This window comes from Zeugodacus cucurbitae, chromosome 5 (genome assembly GCF_028554725.1).
Source record: "Zeugodacus cucurbitae isolate PBARC_wt_2022May chromosome 5, idZeuCucr1.2, whole genome shotgun sequence".
Taxonomy (NCBI): Eukaryota; Metazoa; Arthropoda; class Insecta; order Diptera; family Tephritidae; genus Zeugodacus; species Zeugodacus cucurbitae.
The window spans coordinates 71,156,161-71,177,944 of NC_071670.1; the positions used below are offsets into that span (position 1 = coordinate 71,156,161).

At 38.0% G+C, this 21,784-nt stretch overlaps 5 protein-coding genes across 12 annotated transcripts in view; 2 read left to right on the forward strand and 3 right to left on the reverse strand.

The window, feature by feature from the left end:
• Moe_0 (moesin/ezrin/radixin homolog 1) overlaps positions 1-5,440 on the forward strand; it is a 33,146-nt gene extending 27,706 nt beyond the window's left edge. For 6 of the 7 annotated variants that reach the window (XM_054231562.1, XM_011193819.3, XM_054231563.1 and 3 more), the window contains 5 exons: positions 1,205-1,384; positions 3,229-3,995; positions 4,066-4,453; positions 4,527-4,739; positions 4,822-5,440. In XM_054231562.1, the coding sequence (XP_054087537.1) occupies positions 1,205-1,384; positions 3,229-3,995; positions 4,066-4,453; positions 4,527-4,739; positions 4,822-4,986 (1,713 nt within the window). In that variant the 3' untranslated portion in view covers positions 4,987-5,440. Of the gene's footprint in view, positions 1-1,204; positions 1,385-2,543; positions 2,703-3,095; positions 3,123-3,228; positions 3,996-4,065; positions 4,454-4,526; positions 4,740-4,821 lie in introns of those variants that run through there. The other variant, XM_054231565.1, reaches the window with a different exon arrangement.
• On the reverse strand, positions 4,982-9,173 carry LOC105218307 (uroporphyrinogen-III synthase). The gene has a single exon (XM_011193816.3). It carries the CDS (start codon positions 8,881-8,883, stop codon positions 8,077-8,079), a length of 807 nt encoding a protein of 268 aa, XP_011192118.1. The 5' UTR covers positions 8,884-9,173; the 3' UTR covers positions 4,982-8,076.
• A 250-nt stretch (positions 9,174-9,423) lies between these two features.
• Positions 9,424-12,738, reverse strand: LOC105218306 (uncharacterized). The gene is made up of 4 exons (XM_011193815.3): positions 12,520-12,738; positions 11,991-12,341; positions 11,278-11,929; positions 9,424-11,215 (listed from the first exon to the last, which is right to left on the reverse strand). The coding sequence occupies exons 1-4, from the start codon at positions 12,621-12,623 to the stop codon at positions 9,953-9,955; spliced, it is 2,370 nt and encodes a 789-aa protein (XP_011192117.1). The 5' UTR covers positions 12,624-12,738; the 3' UTR covers positions 9,424-9,952.
• Positions 12,739-13,025: 287 nt separating this feature from the next.
• On the forward strand, positions 13,026-19,885 carry LOC105218305 (protein MAK16 homolog). Of its 2 annotated transcripts, XM_029044195.2 has the most exons (5): positions 13,026-13,180; positions 13,243-13,289; positions 13,359-14,109; positions 15,096-15,273; positions 19,746-19,885. In XM_029044195.2, exons 1-4 carry the CDS (start codon positions 13,166-13,168, stop codon positions 15,270-15,272), a joined length of 990 nt encoding a protein of 329 aa, XP_028900028.1. In that variant the 5' UTR covers positions 13,026-13,165; the 3' UTR covers position 15,273; positions 19,746-19,885. The 2 variants fall into 2 exon arrangements, with proteins under 2 accessions (XP_028900028.1, XP_011192116.1); XM_011193814.3 differs by lacking the exon at positions 19,746-19,885 and having other exon boundaries at positions 15,096-15,452.
• Positions 16,558-17,897, reverse strand: LOC105218304 (enhancer of rudimentary homolog). The gene is made up of 2 exons (XM_011193812.3): positions 17,738-17,897; positions 16,558-17,673 (listed from the first exon to the last, which is right to left on the reverse strand). Exon 2 carries the CDS (start codon positions 17,510-17,512, stop codon positions 17,201-17,203), a length of 312 nt encoding a protein of 103 aa, XP_011192114.1. The 5' UTR covers positions 17,513-17,673; positions 17,738-17,897; the 3' UTR covers positions 16,558-17,200.
• Positions 19,886-21,784: the final 1,899 nt, after the last annotated feature.

Here is a 21,784-nt window from a genome sequence, read left to right on the forward strand (position 1 = left end):
TGAATTAATTTAAACGCACTCATGCGTTTTCTCCAACGCTATTGGAACCTGTTTGCCGTTCGGTTATGCAAGCTTTTTGCTATGCCCAGCAAAGCACCGCGCAAAGCGGTCATATAAGCGCCGTAAAACCCCAACGAACTCGTCACATGCTACTAAGCTGGTCGCCGTTGCGCTGTTGTTTTTGTTTTTGCCATGGCGGTGCGTGCATTCGGTTTGCTATTCGTATGCTACACCTATTGACTGTACTATACACCAGTTCATACATATGTATAAGCTTAAGTACATGCAAAATAAGCAAATGCAAGTCTAGAGCGAGCGTCCACTATTGCTGCTGACCACTGTCCAATTGCTAATGAGCACTAAGCAGTAATGCTTCACGAACCCCTCTCCCCCTGCCCACTCCTTGACAATTGTTCGCGTGTGCTTTTCATTTAATTTGAGTGTGAGTGTGTGTGTGTGTGTTTATCGTAGCGATTTGATGTGTTCGCATGCACCGCACCGCTCCATTGGATCTGTCTGTCCGAGTTGTTTTCACGAATGTGGGGAAATGCGTGCGTGTGTAGACAACAGCTGTTGTTTGAGTGTGACATCACGTGCATGTAAGCGTGACACTCGGCCGACGCTCGCGTCTCTCCGTTACTTACAGGTAGTATATGCCCAAATGACGCCCCCTCACCTCCCTCACCCCTATCCATGCTCTACCAAGCCTCAAATGCAAAATTGAAATATTTCCATATTTATCGCTATCGCTGCTGTCGAATTGCTTGTCGCTTCTCATTGACTCGCACTTGACGTGCTTTTCGCGAAGTACAATTGTTAGCAACAAAATCAATAGTCCACAGCGCAAATGAAGAAAAAAAGCAGCAAATACATAGATTCAACAGTAATCGATCGATCGAGACAAGTACTACATACAAATTAAATAGATTGTTGCATAATCGCAGTAACAATAGCGATTTGCCGCTAAGCAACCGCCTTGCACGCCCACCCATCTGTGCGACAATGCTATTCAAGCGTTTAGAGCGTTAGCGCATACCTTTCCGCCCAACTGACGATTTGTCTATTTTTCTGCACTTCCTTTTTGATTCACCGAAAGCGGAATTTTTATGTAATTAAAGTGATTTGCACTGCACGGGTTTTGTTGTGCTTTGATTTCTTGTGTCTTTCATATTTTCTAACGAACTTCTTTTTGTTTTTCTTGTAGCTAAATGTACGCGTCACCACCATGGACGCTGAGCTGGAGTTTGCCATACAACACACGACCACCGGCAAGCAGCTCTTCGACCAGGTCGTCAAAACGATCGGCCTGCGTGAGGTCTGGTTCTTTGGCCTGCAGTACACCGATTCAAAGGGTGATTCCACATGGATTAAACTTTACAAAAAGGTAAGTTATGGACTGCAAATTATCGCAGCAATCGTTTTTTTTAATTTTCTTTTAGGCTTGAGTTAATTTTTGATTTTTGTTTTCGGAAAGCTGAACTATTTGGGGCTCATTTTGAATTCAATGTATGCAAAGAATATTGATTAGAAAAACATACGATATAAAGTATGATAAGGATAAAACATGTCATCAACATTTTGTATATTACTTAAAGAAGGTTTTTTTTAAACCTAATTTTTCTGCTTCACTCAAAATCATCGGAATTTCGCGATTATTCTATAGTGGGTAACGTAAATTATATACAATAAAAATTATAATAATAATTTTTTTCTATAACTTACGAGCAAAGAATAAAAAGTGCAGTTCTGAAAGTTTCAAATGAAGATAAAAATTATGGAAAGTCTAGATTTTATATTTCTCTTATTTATTGTTACTTTTTTAATATTTCTTGAAAAGTTTACCAATATTATTATATTTAGAAAACTAAGTAAATTCGAAATTTTTGAGGTTAGGAAATGAATATGGATGATAGATAGATCCTACGACGAGATCTCTTCTCCCTTGGCGAACAACGTCATTACCTTAAGATTATTCCATCATCGTACGATGGTGTATATATTTATACTTTTCAAAAACACAAAAATTCATTGACATTTCATAACTCATTCTCATTTTGTTCGATCATAAAAGATTCATCTGAATTGAATAAAGTTATTTTGACATGAATTGGTTTATTGATTTCTATATTCATTTGTTTGAAATTTGAATGTCGAGTAGCGCTGCCTTAAACAAACACAAAAAAGGCGATCGGATCCGCGGCGAATGCGAGTAACTAAATTTTCTCGAATGGTTTCTTTTGTTACATCAAATTGAGAAGTAATGTCTGTCAACAGTTCTATCGGTGACAAATAGTTTTTCTTAAATTAACAGCGAACTTGTTGTACACATTACCGCTTTTTCATGAAAATAACAAAAATTTAAAAAATTTATATCGTTTCACTGAATCCAATCGTTGAAAAATCTATCGCAAGGACGCATATAATTTCAGTTAAAAACATTTCTATATTCAAAACCTGCGAATACCTACACACACATTTGTCGTTTTATCATTTCTTATTAAATTTTAATATGAAAAACGAAATAAAATCTAAAAATAATCAATATTTCTATATACACAATGGCTGCCGCACAGCCAGAGTCGCCAGCCATAAAAACCATAAAGTATTTGAAACGCGTTAAGAAATATGTGGATAAGAAAACAGCCGATGGCCATCAGAACAGCAATGATGTTAGTGACGAAGACGACGATGCCGACGATATGGTGAGCCCGTCGTATTCATCATCTGTAGAGCAAGTCCATACCAATACAAATGTGTAGTTGTTGCAACCCGCTTTAGCCAGAGTTGGAATGTAGACAACGAGCTAAACGAAAGTAATTCAATATGTGACCCTCAAGTGTTGTTTCCTTTGTAAATCTTGTGAAATGAGTTTTTTTTAGTTTATTTTCGATCTCTTATACTCCAATATAGTGTAGTGCCTTAGTCTTAGTTTCGATGTTTCCAATTTTTTTTTACATTTATTTTTGTTTTTGTTGATCCTTTCGCGCGCTGTTTTTATACAAATCGAAGGAGTACATTTATAATATGAAACATTTATTTGCCACCTTTCTCTCATTCTTACTAATGCACCCATAAATCGCATCGTATGTCAATAGACTGGATCAATGCCATTCTCCACTTGGGTAATTGTTTTACGAATTTGTTGAAATCTGTCTCTAATTCCCTTTGACCATGCCAATCTAATATGCTCTCACCGATATTTTCTTTGTCATCTTGCCCCTCGTATAGGTTTTGAATCAGGACGTGAAGAAGGAGAATCCTCTGCAGTTCAGATTCCGCGCCAAATTCTACCCGGAAGATGTCGCCGAGGAGCTCATTCAAGACATTACACTGCGCCTGTTCTATTTGCAAGTGAAGAATGCCATACTATCCGACGAAATCTACTGTCCCCCGGAAACGTCCGTGCTGCTCGCCTCTTACGCCGTTCAAGCGCGTCACGGCGACTACAACAAGAGCATGCACACAGCCGGCTTTTTGGCCAACGACCGCCTATTGCCGCAACGTGTCATCGACCAACACAAAATGTCCAAGGATGAGTGGGAGCAGTCGATTATGAATTGGTGGAAGGAGCATCGCGGCATGTTGCGCGAGGACGCCATGATGGAGTACTTGAAGATCGCACAGGATCTCGAGATGTATGGCGTAAATTACTTCGAAATCCGCAACAAGAAGGGCACCGACCTGTGGTTGGGTGTGGACGCACTTGGCCTGAATATCTACGAGCAGGACGACAAGTTGACGCCGAAAATCGGTTTCCCTTGGTCGGAAATCCGTAATATTTCATTTTCGGACAAAAAGTTCATTATCAAGCCAATCGATAAGAAAGCGCCCGACTTTGTCTTCTTTGCGCCGCGTGTACGCATCAACAAACGAATCCTGGCCTTGTGCATGGGCAACCACGAACTGTACATGAGACGTCGCAAGCCCGACACAATCGATGTGCAGCAGATGAAGGCGCAGGCACGCGAGGAGAAGAATGCCAAGCAGCAAGAACGGTGAGTTTGTGTAGAGACTCAAAATTTTAATTTCCTCTACTGATTGTTTACTGTATGTTTCCTGTTTCAGGGAGAAGTTGCAGTTGGCACTAGCGGCACGCGAACGTGCAGAGAAGAAGCAGCAAGAGTACGAGGATCGTCTGAAGCAGATGCAAGAAGAAATGGAGCGCTCTCAGAAGGACCTGCTGGAAGCACAGGAGATGATTCGCCGTCTGGAAGAGCAATTACGTCAATTGCAGGCAGCCAAGGACGAATTGGAGCTGCGCCAGAAAGAACTGCAAGCAATGTTGCAGCGCCTTGAGGAGGCCAAGAATATGGAGGCAGCTGAGAAGGCCAAGCTGGAGGAGGAGATCATGACCAAACAAATGGAAGTACAACGCATTCAGGACGAGGTGAACGCCAAGGATGAAGAGACCAAACGTCTACAAGACGAAGTGGAAGAAGCCAGACGCAAGCAGGTAAACAAACTGGCATAAATCTTACTTTTGTTGTCTTCGAACAAAATGCTAACTCTAAATGTGGCACTTTCAGGCGGAAGCTGCTGCAGCGCTCTTGGCCGCGTCAACGACACCCCAACATCACCATGTGGCCGAAGATGAGAACGAGAATGAGGAGGAGCTGACGAATGGTGACGGTGGCGGCGATGTTTCACGCGATCTGGATACAGATGAACATATCAAGGACCCCATCGAGGACAGACGCACACTGGCCGAGCGCAACGAGCGCCTGCATGATCAGTTGAAGGTGAGTTTGCGACTTGCATATAATTGTGATATGTTAGCCTGTTCTTAACGTCAATTCGTCAATTTATAATTCTCATTTGCAGGCTCTGAAACAAGACTTGGCACAATCACGTGACGAAACGAAAGAAACGCAAAACGATAAGATCCATCGGGAGAACGTGCGTCAAGGTCGCGACAAATACAAGACATTGCGCGAAATCCGTAAGGGCAACACAAAGCGTCGCGTGGACCAATTTGAAAATATGTAAATTGGTGAGTGGGAGCTTGGTGCGCACTGGCCGAGGATGACTGGTATGGTACTATGATGTCCAGCCAGTCCTTTGTATAGAACAACAAGATCAACAGCAGCGGCTATTTCAACAATAAAAACAACAACAACAATTCCCAGCAAGCAATCAACCAACTAACGAAAAACACACCTCCGTTCGATCGGCCGTATGCAAGTCGATCATTATTTAAATGAAAGCATTACTATTTACGAATTAAGAATTGAAATTTGATACACTTTTGATAAGATAAAGTCTTCGATGTCGCAAAGTAGATAAAATACCCTAAAGAAGAACATAAAACAAAAACAAAAATGATAATGAAAAATGAAAAAAACGCTTACAATTCAAATTCGTAGAAACAATCAAATGCATTTTCTTTCCTTTTTGAATAAAAGTACATAAATCTAATGGCAAACAAGAAAAAAAACAAAAACAGAAGAAATGCTGTTCCTCCTAAAAGTTAGCGATTTCATTGTGAAATCGTTTACATTTACTTTGTTTTCTGCCTTTTGTTCATTCTTTTTAAATTTAATTTACAAATATTCCTGTGCTTTTGGCATTTATTTAAAAGCTTCTAAGTATTTAAACTAAAACTGAAAGTTTGCGAAAATAAAAGAAAAGAGTAATTTTGAAATCTGAAATTGAAAACCAACTTTCCCGCGCGATACTAAAATGTCAATTGTTTTTCTCCTTTTTAGCCACATACACACAATCGCCAAAATGAGAAACGTAGATCCACGCATTTTCTGAATCGTTCCGTCTTAATTATTTTATTATTGAGTACCAACTTTATATATATACACAATACAGATATATATAAATTGTATTTTTTTTTTGTTTTTTTGAGAAAAACTTTTAAATGATATAAAAGATAATTTAAGGTATAGTTGTTCTATATATATAATTATTACACATTATTATTAAATAACAGTACTATTAATTTGAAAGGATAAATATAAATGGAAGTCGTAATCATTCAAGCAAGCAGAAAAGAGCAACGCAACGGGAATCCATTTACATTAAAAAATTGTTATTATTCATTGGCAAAAATAATTATATTATACATAATATAATAAAATAAAAATAAAACATTGTATTATTAGAAGAAGAAGAAGAGGTTGAAAGATGAACGTAAATGACGCAAGAACTTCAAGTTTTGAGCAAAAGGGAAATGGGGTTTCCAAAAGCCTACACTAACTAACAAACTACAATAATATTTACTTTAAGTCACGAGTCTACTGAAATTAGAGACACAACCTTTTTTTGCATTTGTTCTAAGCGTAATAAACACCACCACCAATGGATTGAATGAAAGAATTCATAACTGCACCTTTGTTATAGTGGGAGGATTGAGTATTATGCTAAGGATTTGCGCCAATGGGATTGACTTGACGTCGCAATAACACACAACACGGACCGACTCTGAATGCAACTTGTTACAGCTGTCTTATCGTTACCACTTTCTCCCAACTAATTATATGTTTTTTCGTGTTTTGCAATTAAAAGCATGTTTAATTCCACTAGGTTATAGCTAAGGTTTTATTTTTTTTTTTGTTTTTGAAGATAAAGTATTACAACTGTAGAGAAGATGAATGTACTGAATTCTCAACCACTTGGTAGGCCAATACAAAATGCAAAAAATTGCTGAATTAATTAACTAATCAACACTAAACTTTTGAAACTTAGCAACAAGTCATTTGGTTCTTCGTGCAGAGTGAAGTTCAAGTTTTGTATACATACATATAAATATAGAAATGCGATGAAATGAATATTCTTAAATGTAAAAAATAAAATGGTTTTAATGGAACAATAAAAAGTCAAATGGATGATTTATAAATAAAACAATATTGATTTTGATATGAAATCTGATCTTTTAATTTCTAGTTTTCTATTACCTACAAGTTCACATTCAGCTCCATGAAACGGAACAAATGTGAACAGGAGTCCAAAGGCCGCGTGAATTGTTGGGATTTTTTATTGTGAATCATCAACATTAATAACCTATAGATGTAACTCAAATAGTTCTTCTATAAGAGCTGGACCTACATATGTAATAGAAATAACCTCAGTGGCATTCCCTAGAACTATTTAGGCGGTATTGCTTGACACCAACAAAATTGTTGATTTATTCACACCATCCACCTGCCCGTTTTTCGATAAGCTTGTAAACTTTTTATTTTCAGCTGGAATATTTACACTGTTTACATACTCGCCAAGATTGAATACCTTCATATATTTGCCATGAAATCAAATTAGCGTATATTACATCAACTGTATTTTTGTACCGAATTTGTTTACGAAAATGCAACGCCTACGAGTTCCGTTACTTTTACACAAACGTTAAATCCAATTAAATTACGTTTAAGTATCTGTAGCACTTGTGAATAATAGATAATTTATATGAGACACAACTGTTTGAATAGACGAAAAATAATTATTTATTTCGGATCCACATGTGTGTGTGTGTGGTATGTGCATACGAGTGAAGACGGTCTAAAGTGAGCTCTTACAATATATTTATTGATATATTTATATGTAAGGAGAAAATAAATAAAAACTCGGAAATTGAACAAAGAAAAAAATTGTGTATTTTATTAGATCACTTCTTGAGAGAACTACATATGTACCAACAATATGTGTACATCACCAATGCATGTGTAATTTCATCGAAAGTGCAAGTTGCACATATCTTGCCTCTATGCTTATTTACAGCGCTTTAGCTGACTTTCATGTGCTTAATAATAGAAAAAATTTAAAAATATGCCGATCAATTTGAACGTTTTCTTATAAAATTGCTTACATACATATGTATGCACCGTATCTACTTGTATATTAGATGCATTTATTACAATAACAATTATTTGTTTTCACTGCAATTAAACGAATGAATGTGCATATATACATAAGTATGTAAATAAAAACGTGTATATATGTATTTACAATACATTCGATCACAAACATTATAAATATTCGATAAGGCCACCCTTTGTACGGCGTTTAACAGTTAATTAGATAAAAGGAAAAACTTCAAACAGCTGGGAATCACTCCCACCACTCAACAACAATTTACTAGTCTTCCGCTTTTATTTCACCAGTCGGCTTTGGCCGCCCAACACTCGGATTCAATAAAACCTTGATGAGGTATTCCACCGAAGGTCGCTCGGCTGTTTGAAACACTTGCAGACCACGCTCCTCCATAGCCAAACGCGTGCTTGGTCCTATTGCCACCAACTTCCATTTGTCCATATTCACATTGTGAGCTTTGCAGTATTCATGCACGCAATTCACGCCCGATGGCGAGAAGAAGGCAAAGTACTCGATGTTGTCGGCCTGTAAGGCGCGTTCCATATTCTCGGCCAACGCCGGGTGACAAACTGTCTCGTACACTTCACATGCGTCCACCTGAAAACCGTTTTCCACCAACTTCGAGAGCAGCAAATCAGTGCGAAGATTTCCGCAAGGCAGCAGCAACGGCAAGTTGCGCGAACCGTCGAACGTGTCCACTATGTAATCGCCCAGATTGCGGGCATTACCTGTTTGCTTGCCATGCGTGAATAGTTGTTGCAGCGACGACAGTGCCAAATTGTGTGTGACCTCGCCAACTGCATAATTATGCAATAGTTTCCAACCGCCATGCAGTTCGGCAAACTGCAATGCTTCACAAACGGCTTCGACGCAGCGCGGGCTGGTGAAAATGATGCCAGCGAAGTTGTCGGGCGTTTGCAATTTGCCTCGCAATTGTTCCAAATTCTTGAAACCGAAACTGAGTGTTGGCACGAATATCGGATTGAAGCCATTGGCATGCAATTCCTCCGCGTACCGGTCACTACTCTCCGATTCGGATTTGAAGATAATCACTGTGCGCCTTCCACTCATTGCTTCAGTTCAATGTCAACGAAACTTGACTGACTGACTATCAAATGCTTATTGCGGCCGAGAGTGGCGATGTTTGCAAACTTTTGCTTTTGATATCAGCAGGTGGCTGGGAGCTGGGAGCGTGTGCCGCCTTCTCACTCTCTCCCAAAGTGTCGGTGCACCAATAGGTGGGTGGTGGGTGAAATGCGAATGCAGTGATAATAGTGTTTTGATCCAAACAATGTGCAGGGTTGCACCGATCCGCACATAAAAAATATTCCTTTATAAAAACAAAAAGTTGATTCTAAAACTGGAGATTCATAAACTAATTTCTATTTGTGACAATTTCTTAATATATAAAAAACCTATAGCTTACGGTTTTTTTAAATAAGTTTATGCGAAGTATAAATGACTCTAGATGTCAAATTACAAGCAACAACAAATAGATGACCTTGACGAATTATTATAAGTTTGAGTATGTGTATGTATGTATTTACTCAATGGAAATACTGACACATTTTTAGCATAACATTACCTGTTCAGCATTTGAAAAGAAAAACGTTATTTTATGAAAATCTGAAGATAGCCTTTATTCCTTAAGACATTTGTTTGAACATGTCAACAACTTGTAGAAACAATTTATAAATCAGTTTACATGGCAGTGCTTAGTTTACAATTACAACTAGAACTTCAAAAATAAAATTACAATCCGAAACCACTAATGCAACCATTAATGTAGTCAGTATTATGTCAGCAACTCAAAATTATTTTAACGCAACTTTGTGTGTTTTTCAATCATTGCGTTCTTGTAGCGTCTTTTGTTTAAACAGTAAAAATATAATAATATATATGTATGTACAACGTTGCTGTAAAACAATTGTGCTATTTGCAACAGTAAAAAATTACGATTATCTTGTTAACTAAACAATAAATTACACTTCGCTTTTGGCTCTGCGCAAACTTAACTGTATGTATATGTATAAATTTAACTAAACTAAAAATTTCTTAGTTATCATAAATTAAATGAAAATTATTCAGTATAAGGTGGTAAAAACAGTCATGTGTATGAAATCAGCTGATTGTCTAGCGGTTAGGAAATCATTTGGCTCTCCTTCCACTTTTTGAGCAGATCACCGCGTTTATATTTGTGAGTGGGCAGTGGCAGTTCATCATTTATTTTGCGCAAATTGAAAATATCCAGACCACCGAGTCCGTTTCTTTGAGCGGGTGCACCCCATAATTCCGATGGCGCTTGGCTGGCGGCAGGTGATGCCAAGCCACAACTTGCTGTCAACGGAGCTGCTAATTGAGGGTTGGACAAAAGCGACGGGCGTGGTGAGAAAGCCGAACGGCTGCCAGTGTCAATTGGCTGGAAACCACGTGGGACTTCTGCAACTGTAGGAGGATGCGCCGCAATGTCGTTGCCTTCATTGGTGAACGAGTTTTCACGGGAGACATTCAAGCGGTCGTTTTGTGACTCAAACCCCGAGGACTGCGATGAAGCGCGCGATAAATTCTCGCCAATAGTGGTCATCGTTTGACGTGGTTCGGGAAAATGTTTGTTAAGTTGGTTCAACGAACCGGTTGACAACCAGGGCGTGTCAGTCGTTTGTGCCAGACAAGTGGTGCTGAAGCGAGATGGCGTGAGTAAATTGGTCGAAGCTGGACGCTGATACACCGTGTTGCTGGACAATGAAAATGGGGAGTGTAATGCACCGGAATTTCCTGCGAAGTTTCGCTGGCTCATTGGTCCGCCGATGCGATATTGACCGTAAAAACCGTTCTTCTGTGCTGACAAATGTGCATTGGATTCACCGCTGAAAGATGCATTTAATACTGAGGCGTTGGTGCAGTTTCCACTTTGACCAAACATTGGCGAGCGTACACGTTCATGGTTGTTTATGTCCAGGTGTGAACCAAAAAATGGCGAGCGTGGGGTCAAGGTGGCGGATGAGAGCGCAGAGTTAAAGTCGCCAATGGACGAAGCGGCATAATGAGACCGAATTGAGTGTGAATTTTGTGGCAGATCAAAGTACGAGGTTTTGTATGTGGAGTTGGGAGAAAATTGTGTGCTTGTCGTGTTGTGCAAAGAAAGAGTTGACGAGGTAACTGGCGATTTACAAAGCTGAGTCTTTTGCTGTGGCGATGATCGTACACGCATTGAAGGCGACCGAACGGTGCTTGCGTTACTGCAATTGAACTGTTGGCTTAGCATGCTAATTGTGTCCTCATCGCTCAGGTAGTCCTCGGAATAGATTTTATGGAAGCTGGTGGTACTAGTATCATGAAGTTTCGGCGAAAGTTCAACATCATTTGTCAACGAAAGGAAAAGGGTTAGCGCTGAAGCGATGAGCTGAAGGAAAAGATTAAGTAAAGTTTTTGGACAAAATAAATTTTATTGGTACAAAAACAAACCATTAAAGTGTTGGGCGAAAAGTGTAGCTGCTCCTCCATTAGACCGCCGGCGAAACCGCTCCATAAGGCCAACAAAAAGGTGAAACGTGTCAGTTTGAAACCATCAAAAATTTTATAGCCGAAAGATATGCCCAGTAACGCGAACGGATATGCCAGCACGTAAAGCGAAAAAAAGTTAATGCGTGTGATTTGGGGCATTTTCAAACCAAGCGAATACATAAGCATCATGAAAATTGTACGCGAGAACAGTTTGCACTTCTCAAACAATGGATGCGCGCCAATTTGTGTCAGGTATGCGGTCAACACACGACACAATGCCAACACGTGTGAAATGACTATAAACAGCTGCTCACCGACTCGCTCACCCAATATTGATGTGAGATGCTCACGCGTCAATGTCGGCAACATGCAGCACAAACAAAACAAATTCACTATTGTCAGTAGAGTTATGTGAAGCGATAGACGGCGTTTCCAGTGCTGCCGCTGCACATGTCGGACTTGGCTGAAATGTGGTTGTTTCAATGTTTCAGCACCTTTTATAATGAAATCAAGAAATTTGGATCCAAGAACCATTTTCTTCTTCTGATGCAGTACTTTGCCTAAATGACGTTCACATGTGCTGCATAAACGATATTGTTGCTCCAATTTCACTCTAAAAGCATTATGTATGTAAATCAATTATTTGTTTTTGTATTTTTTGAAAGTATACTCACTTAAAAGCTTTTAGTTCTTCATCGAAACGTGATTCCTTAGTGGGTTCAAATTGTGCCAGCTTCTCCACTTTCAACCTTTGTGCTTCATTGCACTCGTTACAAAACCCATTCTTGGGAGCGCACAGCGCTGATTCTGAGGAATCATGTTCAGTTGATTGATCGAGCCTCGCTATACCTGCAGATGAATTGCTGCAATCAAGTTGTGAAAATATTTCACGGTTGTAATCGCCATCTTTGGTGAATCCATTGTATTGTTCACAGTGAGGGCACGTCCAGCTGTTCGACTCCAGGTAGGGTACGCGCGTATTTTGATTGCAAAACCAGCAATTTACGTTAACATCGAAATTGGAGCTAAAAAAAAGTTTGTTAATTGCGTTTACCATGCGAAAATCACGTTCAATGTCACAGAATAAATTTGCAAATATTGACAATAAAAAAAATCTTGTGAAAATTATATTTGTAAGCGCAAAATTAAACCGGTTCAAGGAGGTTAGAAATTTTGGTGTGCCCCAATTGAACGCGAGATTACCGAATTTTCACGTATAGTTTGTGCAGCAGTAAAAATCCCACAAATGCAAAAGCAAGGATTGGAACCGCGCTCACCGCCAGCGATAGCAGCAGTTGATTATACATTTTACCAATTAATAAAATCTAACTTATTCACAAATAATTGGTTTTAACTTTAAACAAAATGCGCGCTGTTATTACCAACGCGTTCTACAACTGTTTGTCACTTTTTTATTTTTACTTTGGCCACAATAAATTCCATCATGTGGTGAATAATGGGAAAGACCGCCAATTCGCAGTAACACACCAGTGGCTTGGCAGCACTGTAACAATCAAAAAAAAGGTAATAAATACGTAGGATGTCTACAAATGTGTAATTAAAAACTCATTACTCTTTTCGCATTGAATAGACTCTTAATTAAATATTTATTTAAAGAGCTTAATCTTTAATTATTTATTAATTCAAGTTATTAATTACTTAATTAAATAAATTGTTTAAAAATAAGAGGTGGCAACATTTGTATACGGCAAAACAGCTGTCAATGGATTTGACAATTCGCATCTTTGGACGGTTTTTTGAGTTTGGTTTACACACGTGTTTTTTACACTAGTGTTTATTAAATTTAAATATATTTTTACCACTTTATTGTATTAAAAACTAAAGCACGATGCAACACGACGATGTAAGCCATAATATTGAAATTTTTTAATTGTTATTAAATAGTAAAATCATTTCCTATTACAGGTGGTGTGGAGTATAATAAACAAATCCTTTTGTTCACACAAAGTCAAGTGAGTTGTACATAAATAAACGTCTACTGTAATTATTTATCACTTATTTGTATTTGATTACTTTAACAGGACCGATACGCGCACATTCTGTCGACATGAATACAATTTAACCGGTCTGTGTACGCGCCGAACATGCCCGCTGGCCAACTCACAATATGCCACAGTTCGCGAAGAAAAGGGTATCATTTATTTATACATGAAGACCGCGGAACGAGCGCATATGCCCAACAAATTGTGGGAGCGCGTGAAACTATCACGCAACTTTGAAAAGGCGCTCGAACAGATCAATGAAAACCTTGTGTTTTGGCCGAAATATATGATTGCGAAAAACAAACAACGATTTCTGAAAATTACACAGTATCTCATACGTATGCGTAAACTGAAGTTACGAAGGCAGAAATTGATAGTGCCGCTATCGCGCAAGATCGAGCGAAGGGAATCGCGCAGAGAGAAAAAGGCCTTAATAGCAGCTAAAATTGATAATCACATTGAAAAAGAGCTGTTGGAGCGTTTGAAAAGCGGCACATACCAAGACATATACAACTTCCCACAAACTGCATTCAATAAAGCGTTGGAAGCGGAAGAGGTGGAAGATGAGGAGGCCAGCGACGAGGAAGAGCAAGAGGTCGAAAAGGAAATGGAAGTTGATGAGGAGGTGCGCCGTGAATTGTTGGACGAAGAATTCGTGGAAGCCGATTCTGATGAAGAAGACGACGATGATGATGACGATGCGGATAGTGATTCGGGCGAACGGGAGGAAATTGAGGTGGATAGCGACTTCACAGCTTCAGATAGCGACAACGATGCTGACGATATAGAGGTGAGTAGTATAGCCCCTAATTTTTATAAGCATATATTGCATATAGCAGTTATCATTTGGTTTTGTTTTATTGACATTTAAAAACTTATGCATTTTTTGCGGTTTTCGTACGACAACAAAGTTTCAGTTTATTGTCTCCTGTGCTCGCAGTTAAGTAACACTGTTAAACAATTCGTTAGCTTTTAAATTTGTAGTAAATTTTTTTATTTGTGTTTCGTAATTGGACCTTAACACATACTACATCTTCTGCTCCCGCCATCAGTTATCTTATTAGCTGAGATTAACGTGAAGTGACTGCTTAGATCACATTGTACTTTGATAGATGATAAAACATTTCGGATCTTATTTCCGCTCATCGTATGCTGTTGTCATTCATTACATTTATATGCATTCTGAAAAAACAGTTGCTTTAGTACGCCAAGCGCTTTCATTCTGATTGGCTCGTCGCGCTGTAATAAATAATAAGCGGTGTTTAAACAGCAACTTTTATTGCGTGAGTGTCGTGTCTGAGTAAAAAGTTAGATTTCCACTCAAAGTGTTTTTAGTAACGTAATAATGCGGATTATAATGATATATTTGTGATACCAATTTATTTTTCTTGCTGCCTTTCGCAATTGTCGCGCATGTGCAACGCAGCTCGCCAGACTTCAATAAATAAGAATAAAAGCTACGTTATAGCGTGTTAATTTGAAAAATGCCAAATAAACAGTTTGTATAATAATTAAGTACTTGTGTACAGTAGTAAATAATACAGTGGTGTAAAAAACAATGAAATTGTTTAGCGCTTCACCTTGTCGCCGTTCAAAGTTGAAAGTTCCCTTTGTCCAACTATTAAATAATTAAATAATTTTCGCGAATCATACCAATTATGTGTACAATAAAAATGTTTAGGAAACCAAAAAATAACAAATAGATTTAGTGCTTGAGTTGCTCTCAACAACACTATAATTAATTTAAACTAATTAAAGTTTTTGCATGCAACACAGGATACACCAGCGCCCGGTGCCTTTGTACGTGCTCCAGCGAAATCAAGTAAACAAGCGCCCGCAGACACGGCGAGCAGCAGTAAAACAGCGAAACGTCGAACCAAGAAGCCTAAAGTGGAAATCGAATATGAAATGGAAACTGAAACTGCTGCAGAGAGGCAAAGGCTACATAACTAAGGTATATGTATGTGCAACGATGCTACGTCCACCGTCGTCGAATCTGTGTGTCGGTTTATCCATTCAACTCTCGCTGTGCTTGGGAAGTTGTGGCATTACCTGTAGTAATGCATTTTTTAAATCAATTTAGTGCTATAGTTATGTATGAAATAAAATTATTGCAATTAAGTGCAAAATTGATTGTTCGTCTGTATTAGTCACGTATTAACAGGCTGTGTTGGTGTATCGCACCTGTCGAAAAACCAGTTCTCATTTGAACTGCCTTAATTGTGAATACGTATTTGTTAATTATTCAGAACGATATTCATTCTCAAAATCGCAAAACAGTGTTAGCTCTGAGAAAAACACAAAAACAAAAACAAAAAAAAAAAAAACGATTGAAGTTGACCTCAACATTGTGATCGACTCATAGTTCAAGTTCGCATGTTCGCTGTTTAATTACTATTTTGGGAGTATGGCTATAATTGTTGTTAGTGCTTTATTAAACACTCAAAGTATTGACTTCATGAAGGGATCATCACAGCTGAGGTATATAGTATTGATGTTGCTATATATACGTACATATAGCCTACGACAATCGGGTCTACGAACCGGAACGGACCCAAATTTATCCGACCAATACTGTTAACTCTACATCATTTTGCATAATTATAACAACAACAAGTATTGAAAGTGAAACCATATTGAAATTATACAGAATTCGAAGCTAACTGTTTTTTTTTTGCGAACGTGGATGCAAATTTTTCTCCATTAATTGTATTGCATAATTTTCCAGTATTTTATTCGTTCAATAGCATTTTAAACGCTAAAAAAAGTTTATCGACTTGTAATGAAATATACGTTCCTAAAATAAATATTCTATAAAGAATTTGAATATTAGAGAGTTGTAGCACGTGTACCGTAACAAGTTTTTAATTACTCACAGTTAGTAAAATATAACATTCGACTTTTGGTCCATACAATAGTTCACTCGGAACAGCAGAAGAAGCTGTCAATATTTTGTCAACAAAAGTCTAAAAAAATGTTTAATTATGAGAATTGTTTCTCTATGTTCTAATTACAACAACAATAAGTTTCCTATTGAAGACATTGTAACGTCGTTGCCGCTAATTACACAAAGCCAAGCCAAGTTTTACGCCAGCATTTTCCAAACAATCTACATAAATAAGTTGCGTTCTATGTATGTATGTATGAAAGCGTACTTCTATAAATGCAGTAATCAAGTAAACCGCAAAGTTCGACGATATAGCGGCAAGCGTTTTATGAAGATAATAAAAAGGTCCCCTTTGGTTTTCTAACATTTATTGTTCAAAGTGTACACGTCCATTCGCTTCCATTTACAAAAGTAACTGCATTCGCAGTTTACAAAATCTATGCGGAACTTGCATTTACCTCAAACACAAACTTCAAGAAATACTTATTACTACCATCTTATCGCTAAAAGTTTAATTAAGGTGTTCAAGTGCCCACAAATTAGAGTTTCAAATACTTCGAGGTTCAGTACGTTCAGTTTCTGAAACAGCTAATCAGTTGCTGCAGTCTGCTGCAGGATAATGTGAAAAGTAAATATTGTTATTCGTTTTGTTATAAATGATTACATAAATATTTAATTCAATGTTGTTGTAGCAAAAATACAAAAAAGTGTTCTTGTCAATTGTGTTTACTGTAAGGTTTTGAAGATGAAATTAAATGACTTGTTTTTTCTACAGTGCTTTTCGAGTAGCGTTATGTGTGTTGCAATGACTTAAAAGCCTCAAATTATTTGATTAGCTTTGGACAAAAGTTGGTTTTTGTTTTTAAATAAAATTTCATTACATATTGTATCGATTTCCGCACAATTGTAGTAGATTCTATTACAAAACTGATTCCGTTCCTTCCGTATTGCGTTTATATGTTGCTAACAGCTCTCAAGCATATCGTCTACCACATCAATTTGAATTGCCTGCCGCCTGTCGCAGCAGCACGTAGATCTTCTCCTTAATCCACTCCTTATTGTAGGGAGCATAAGTGTTTGTCGACTTCTGATAAACGAGGCAACTGATATCCGCCAATTGATCAACAAAATCGAACAGTTGACTGATATCGTATGTAATTGTAGGTGTGTTGGGATTGCGCCTTTTCAGGTGTTCTTCGTAGATTTTGCAAACGCCCTCCATGCATTCATTGACACTTTCGTAGTCGCTGTAGGTGCGCGTTTCAGGGCGTGAAGCAGGTTGCACTAAAAGTATTGTATGAGACATGTTGATTCTGTGGCAGTGTTATTTCACTTTAGGAGGAAGAAGGCTCTAGAAGCGGCGTGCTTTTATCCAATTGCCCGTAACAAGGCAGCTCTTGACCGGCGCTGTGACACTGGCTCGATATGTTTTTGCTTTTGAATTTTTCGTTGCTCCACGTTTTTCAACTATAAATTCAAGTGTAGAGAGTTATGTGCACCTTAAGGAAAAACAATAATGTGTTTTACTCACGTTTTATTATTATTTAGTTTGCAAAGTTTGTTTTTCTTTTAATATTTATTCCACTGCTTTATGATATTCGCGAGCAAGAATTATTTTTCTGATGCTGTCAAACTTAGTCGGCTTCCATGTGTATATCGCTGTTCTTTTCTCACATATAACCGCGCCGCCGAAATGCGATACGGCATATTAGCTGTCTCCTTCTAATTCATTAAATAGATAGAAATCCACATGCAAATAACGAGTAGCGGAAGTAGCGAGTGCATTTTTAGTGTTGTATAAAGTACAAAGATATTAACCGATTACTACTAAAGTATGCGGTTATCCAGCAGAGTAATATGCACTTGTGTATTCTGTTATTTTTATTTAAAAAATCTTAATAATAATAAATGTGTTAACATGATTAAGTGGAAAGATTACGACATTTACAGGGTTGCAAGCAATATGTATGGAACTAATAATATGCACTGAAATGTTGTGTGTGTAATATATTTTTCAGCCATTCATTATATAGCTTATATTAAAAGCTTAACTCAACAGTAAATAGCCTCAATATTAAATTTTAAATCAACCCGAATCCATAGGACCATCTACTTAAAGTCTTTTTATGTTTTTTGCTTTCAGCTCCAGATTAACATTATGTAAAAGCCAATTAACTTAATTTTCAATAATAATTTTGCTTCATTTTCCATAACATTGTTTACGGAAGAAACTATGGTAAGATCATTTCTGACTTACAATTAATTGAAATGAAGAACTATTTATCTCACCACCGCTTACTAAATTATCCATCTCATTCACTCGCTTTTATCTCTTCGTAAAAGATATAGCGATAATGAAACACAAGATAAGCCAACGAATGATCATTTCTTGTATTTCGCTTATTGAGGTGAGTTACGTTCAGACAATTGTCAGTATATTACCATCAGCTGACTTTTGTTTGACAAAGTTACCGTCGCTTTGTTATTGTCCGCGTATAAATATATATCTCACGCTTGAATTAACCTAATACAAGGCAAGACAGAAAAGTATCTTAAAGAAACGCCAAAGTGACGATTAATGTGCGGTGACGGCTGGAAAAAGCTACGAAAAATAAAAAACCGCGAAATGTCGGCTTCGTCGCGCTAAATTGCAAAATGTTAATGATTATCTGTGATTTTTCGACAATTGGAGATTTCTCAATATTGTGATACCATATTAGTGCAAGAAGATTAATTGTAGAGCTTAATCAGTGAAAAGTGTATTGCGAAACGTGCCCAAATTCAAGTAGTTGGTCCGCCGAAAGTAGTTTCTAGTTATTTCCAGCGTTTTTGGTAATTCTGCTGAGTTCTTTAAATAAGCAAAGCCCACAAAATCTAATTAGAATTGAGAAAAAGTCACATTCACTTAAGAATATAATCAAATGGGTTTTTGAGCGTGCGTATGCGCCTCCAACAACAAAATGTTCGAATTATGAAGTACGCGTGTGCGAATGCCGTAGCAGCTTATATTTATAGTTGTTGTTTCAATTGATTCACCAATCGATAACGAGCGCAAATATTTGTTTACAAACCTCCTTCCAGTTGGAAAACATTGCCTCTTGCCGTAAATTGGGAGAACGAGCGAGGCGATCGTTTCAATTAACAATTGCGCACACAAGTGTACATACTTATGTATATGCATGCATATATTTTAGTGATTTTTGTTTATATTTTGATGACGTTGCGTTTGCGGTAGCGCCGAGCGTCGTTCACCTCACACACCATTCCCATTAGAGATTACAATACTCAATGTACGGCAGGTCTTGATTTTGTTTACCTACATGTGTTTTGTTTTTGTGTTATCTCAGTGTCTGATTGATTTCGATATTGTGCTATGAAATTTCAAGATTCAATGTTTTCAGCGTCTAACACGAAAATTAAGGTACATAACTATAAAGATTCTCAAAAATAATCACAACAACAAAGCAAACAAATTAATGTGATATTTTTGAGGTCGATAGATTTGGGTTTTGGCTTAATTTTTTTTTGTATTATTCTAGCTGCCCAGTGATGCCACTGCACCCACTTTGCGTTGCCTCTTAAATGGGCCTTTCCGTGAATTGAATTTCGCGAATGCCGATCATCGCACAACTCCGGTACACGATGTTGTCTTCCTCGATGAGGTGGACCCGGATATTACTCCACTGAATTACCGTCCAATACCAACGTCTCCAGAGGCTAATTCGGGTGGGCCGGAGAATGGATTCAACGGCACCAATGGCTTGGACACCACCAGCAATGGGTAAGCCATATATTTTACTTCCGTACTTTCTTATATTACTTACCTATCTATACTTGATTAAAGCTCATTTTACACACAAAATTCGGCAAATATTCCAATTCGTGAGTGGTGTTTTAGAAAACAAAGTGCGAGCTAAACGTCAGCGTTTGATAGCTGACATTCACATTATCTACACCTGTACATATGTATCTATCTATGTATATATTATCGCTAAGGTAGATATGCACATTCAGACATTCACACAAGTTCATAGTAGCACATATTTGACGTCAGAAATGTCAACTACACGTGCTGCTCATCACACCGTTTGGCATGGCAGTGCATTTCGCGTCGGTGATTTACCTCCCAGGTAGTCAGCCAGTCAGCAAAGTGCTGTAACCCAAAGCGTCGTGCGTTGTACGCTCAAAGGCTTACGAAAGTAAAAAATTACAAATGCAACACAAGCACACACTCACACGACACTTGCTTACATATGCACATAAGAGATTTCGAGTTCGTGATTTGCTTATCAAAAATGTGCGACCGCTCACCACATTCCCAACAAGTGAGTCCACCACAATGCGACCGCCGCTTTTCGGCGATATTGAAGCGAGAGTGCTGAGCGGTGAGCTAACGCCGCAGCCGGTGTTTGCATTCAAAATTGCTACTTGCTTTCAAGGTCAAGTGCTGGTAGCGGCTCCTAGCAGAAGTGGGTGTGAATGTGCTCACCACCTGCCGTCGCTCGATAATCAACTCTGCGCGTTGTAAACAACATTTTCGCGTTTCTGTAGCATTTCTCTACTTGAAATGCGCGCTGTTGCGGAGTTTGTATGATTTCGTTTAATAAGCTGCTATAAAGTGCCGCTGAACGCGTGTTTTGCTTATGCGCCGATTCGCTTAGCAGTTGCTGGCCTTGCTGGCATTGTTTGCTATGGTCATTTAGAACTAAAGCTTTTGCTATTGAAATTGAATGGCTAATTTGCACCTTCTCTGGTTAGTGACTGCGGAAGCTTATTTTCATGCTTATATAATTTATGTACTTTATCATTCATATTTGGGTAAACATCTGTGGAAATATGTTTTTTTCTTGAAAAGGCTTAAGTCGAGTGCGGTTAAAGTGTGAATTTGGCTCAAAAACCATTCAGTAATATGTGTGTATGTATTAGTATAACTATTTGAGTGAATTAACTGTCTCTGTTCCCATAGTATTTTTTAAGATATTAACATTTCGTGGTGTCTCTCCAATAAGAAAATTATAAATAGTCAAAATTAACGCAAGTTGACTTAAGCTTTTTTACCGTGTCACCACAGTTATACAATTTGCATTTTTAATTATTAGCGGCAACTACCGGCTGTGCCGAGCAGCAAGGTTGCCATTTGAGGTTTACTCAAACAATTAACGCCACTTAAAGTTTAATAAAATTATCAAGCAAATATTGTCCCATGTGCGCGTGCATATAAGTATGTATGTATGTGCATATAGATCCCCTCCCTAATTGTGTCAAAACAAATAAAACACTTATCTTTTAAAACTTATCTTTCATAAGCGAGCGTATGACCTTCCTTCTTTGTCACTTACCCCTACTTTTGAAACAGTTTAAGAATTTGAACGATCTTAATTATCGCCTTATAAAGCCTTCGTGTCACGGATAATTACATAATAGCCAGTAGATGCCGAGGAACAGTGGAAGGGCTAAGAGATTCAAGTCACCTTTTATAGGTTCGTCGTGTCATGGATAAAGTCACAAGTAGTCTGCGTATTAATCGCATAGAAATCTTGTCCACCAGTTCTCCTCCTTATGTGAAGTACATTAGAAA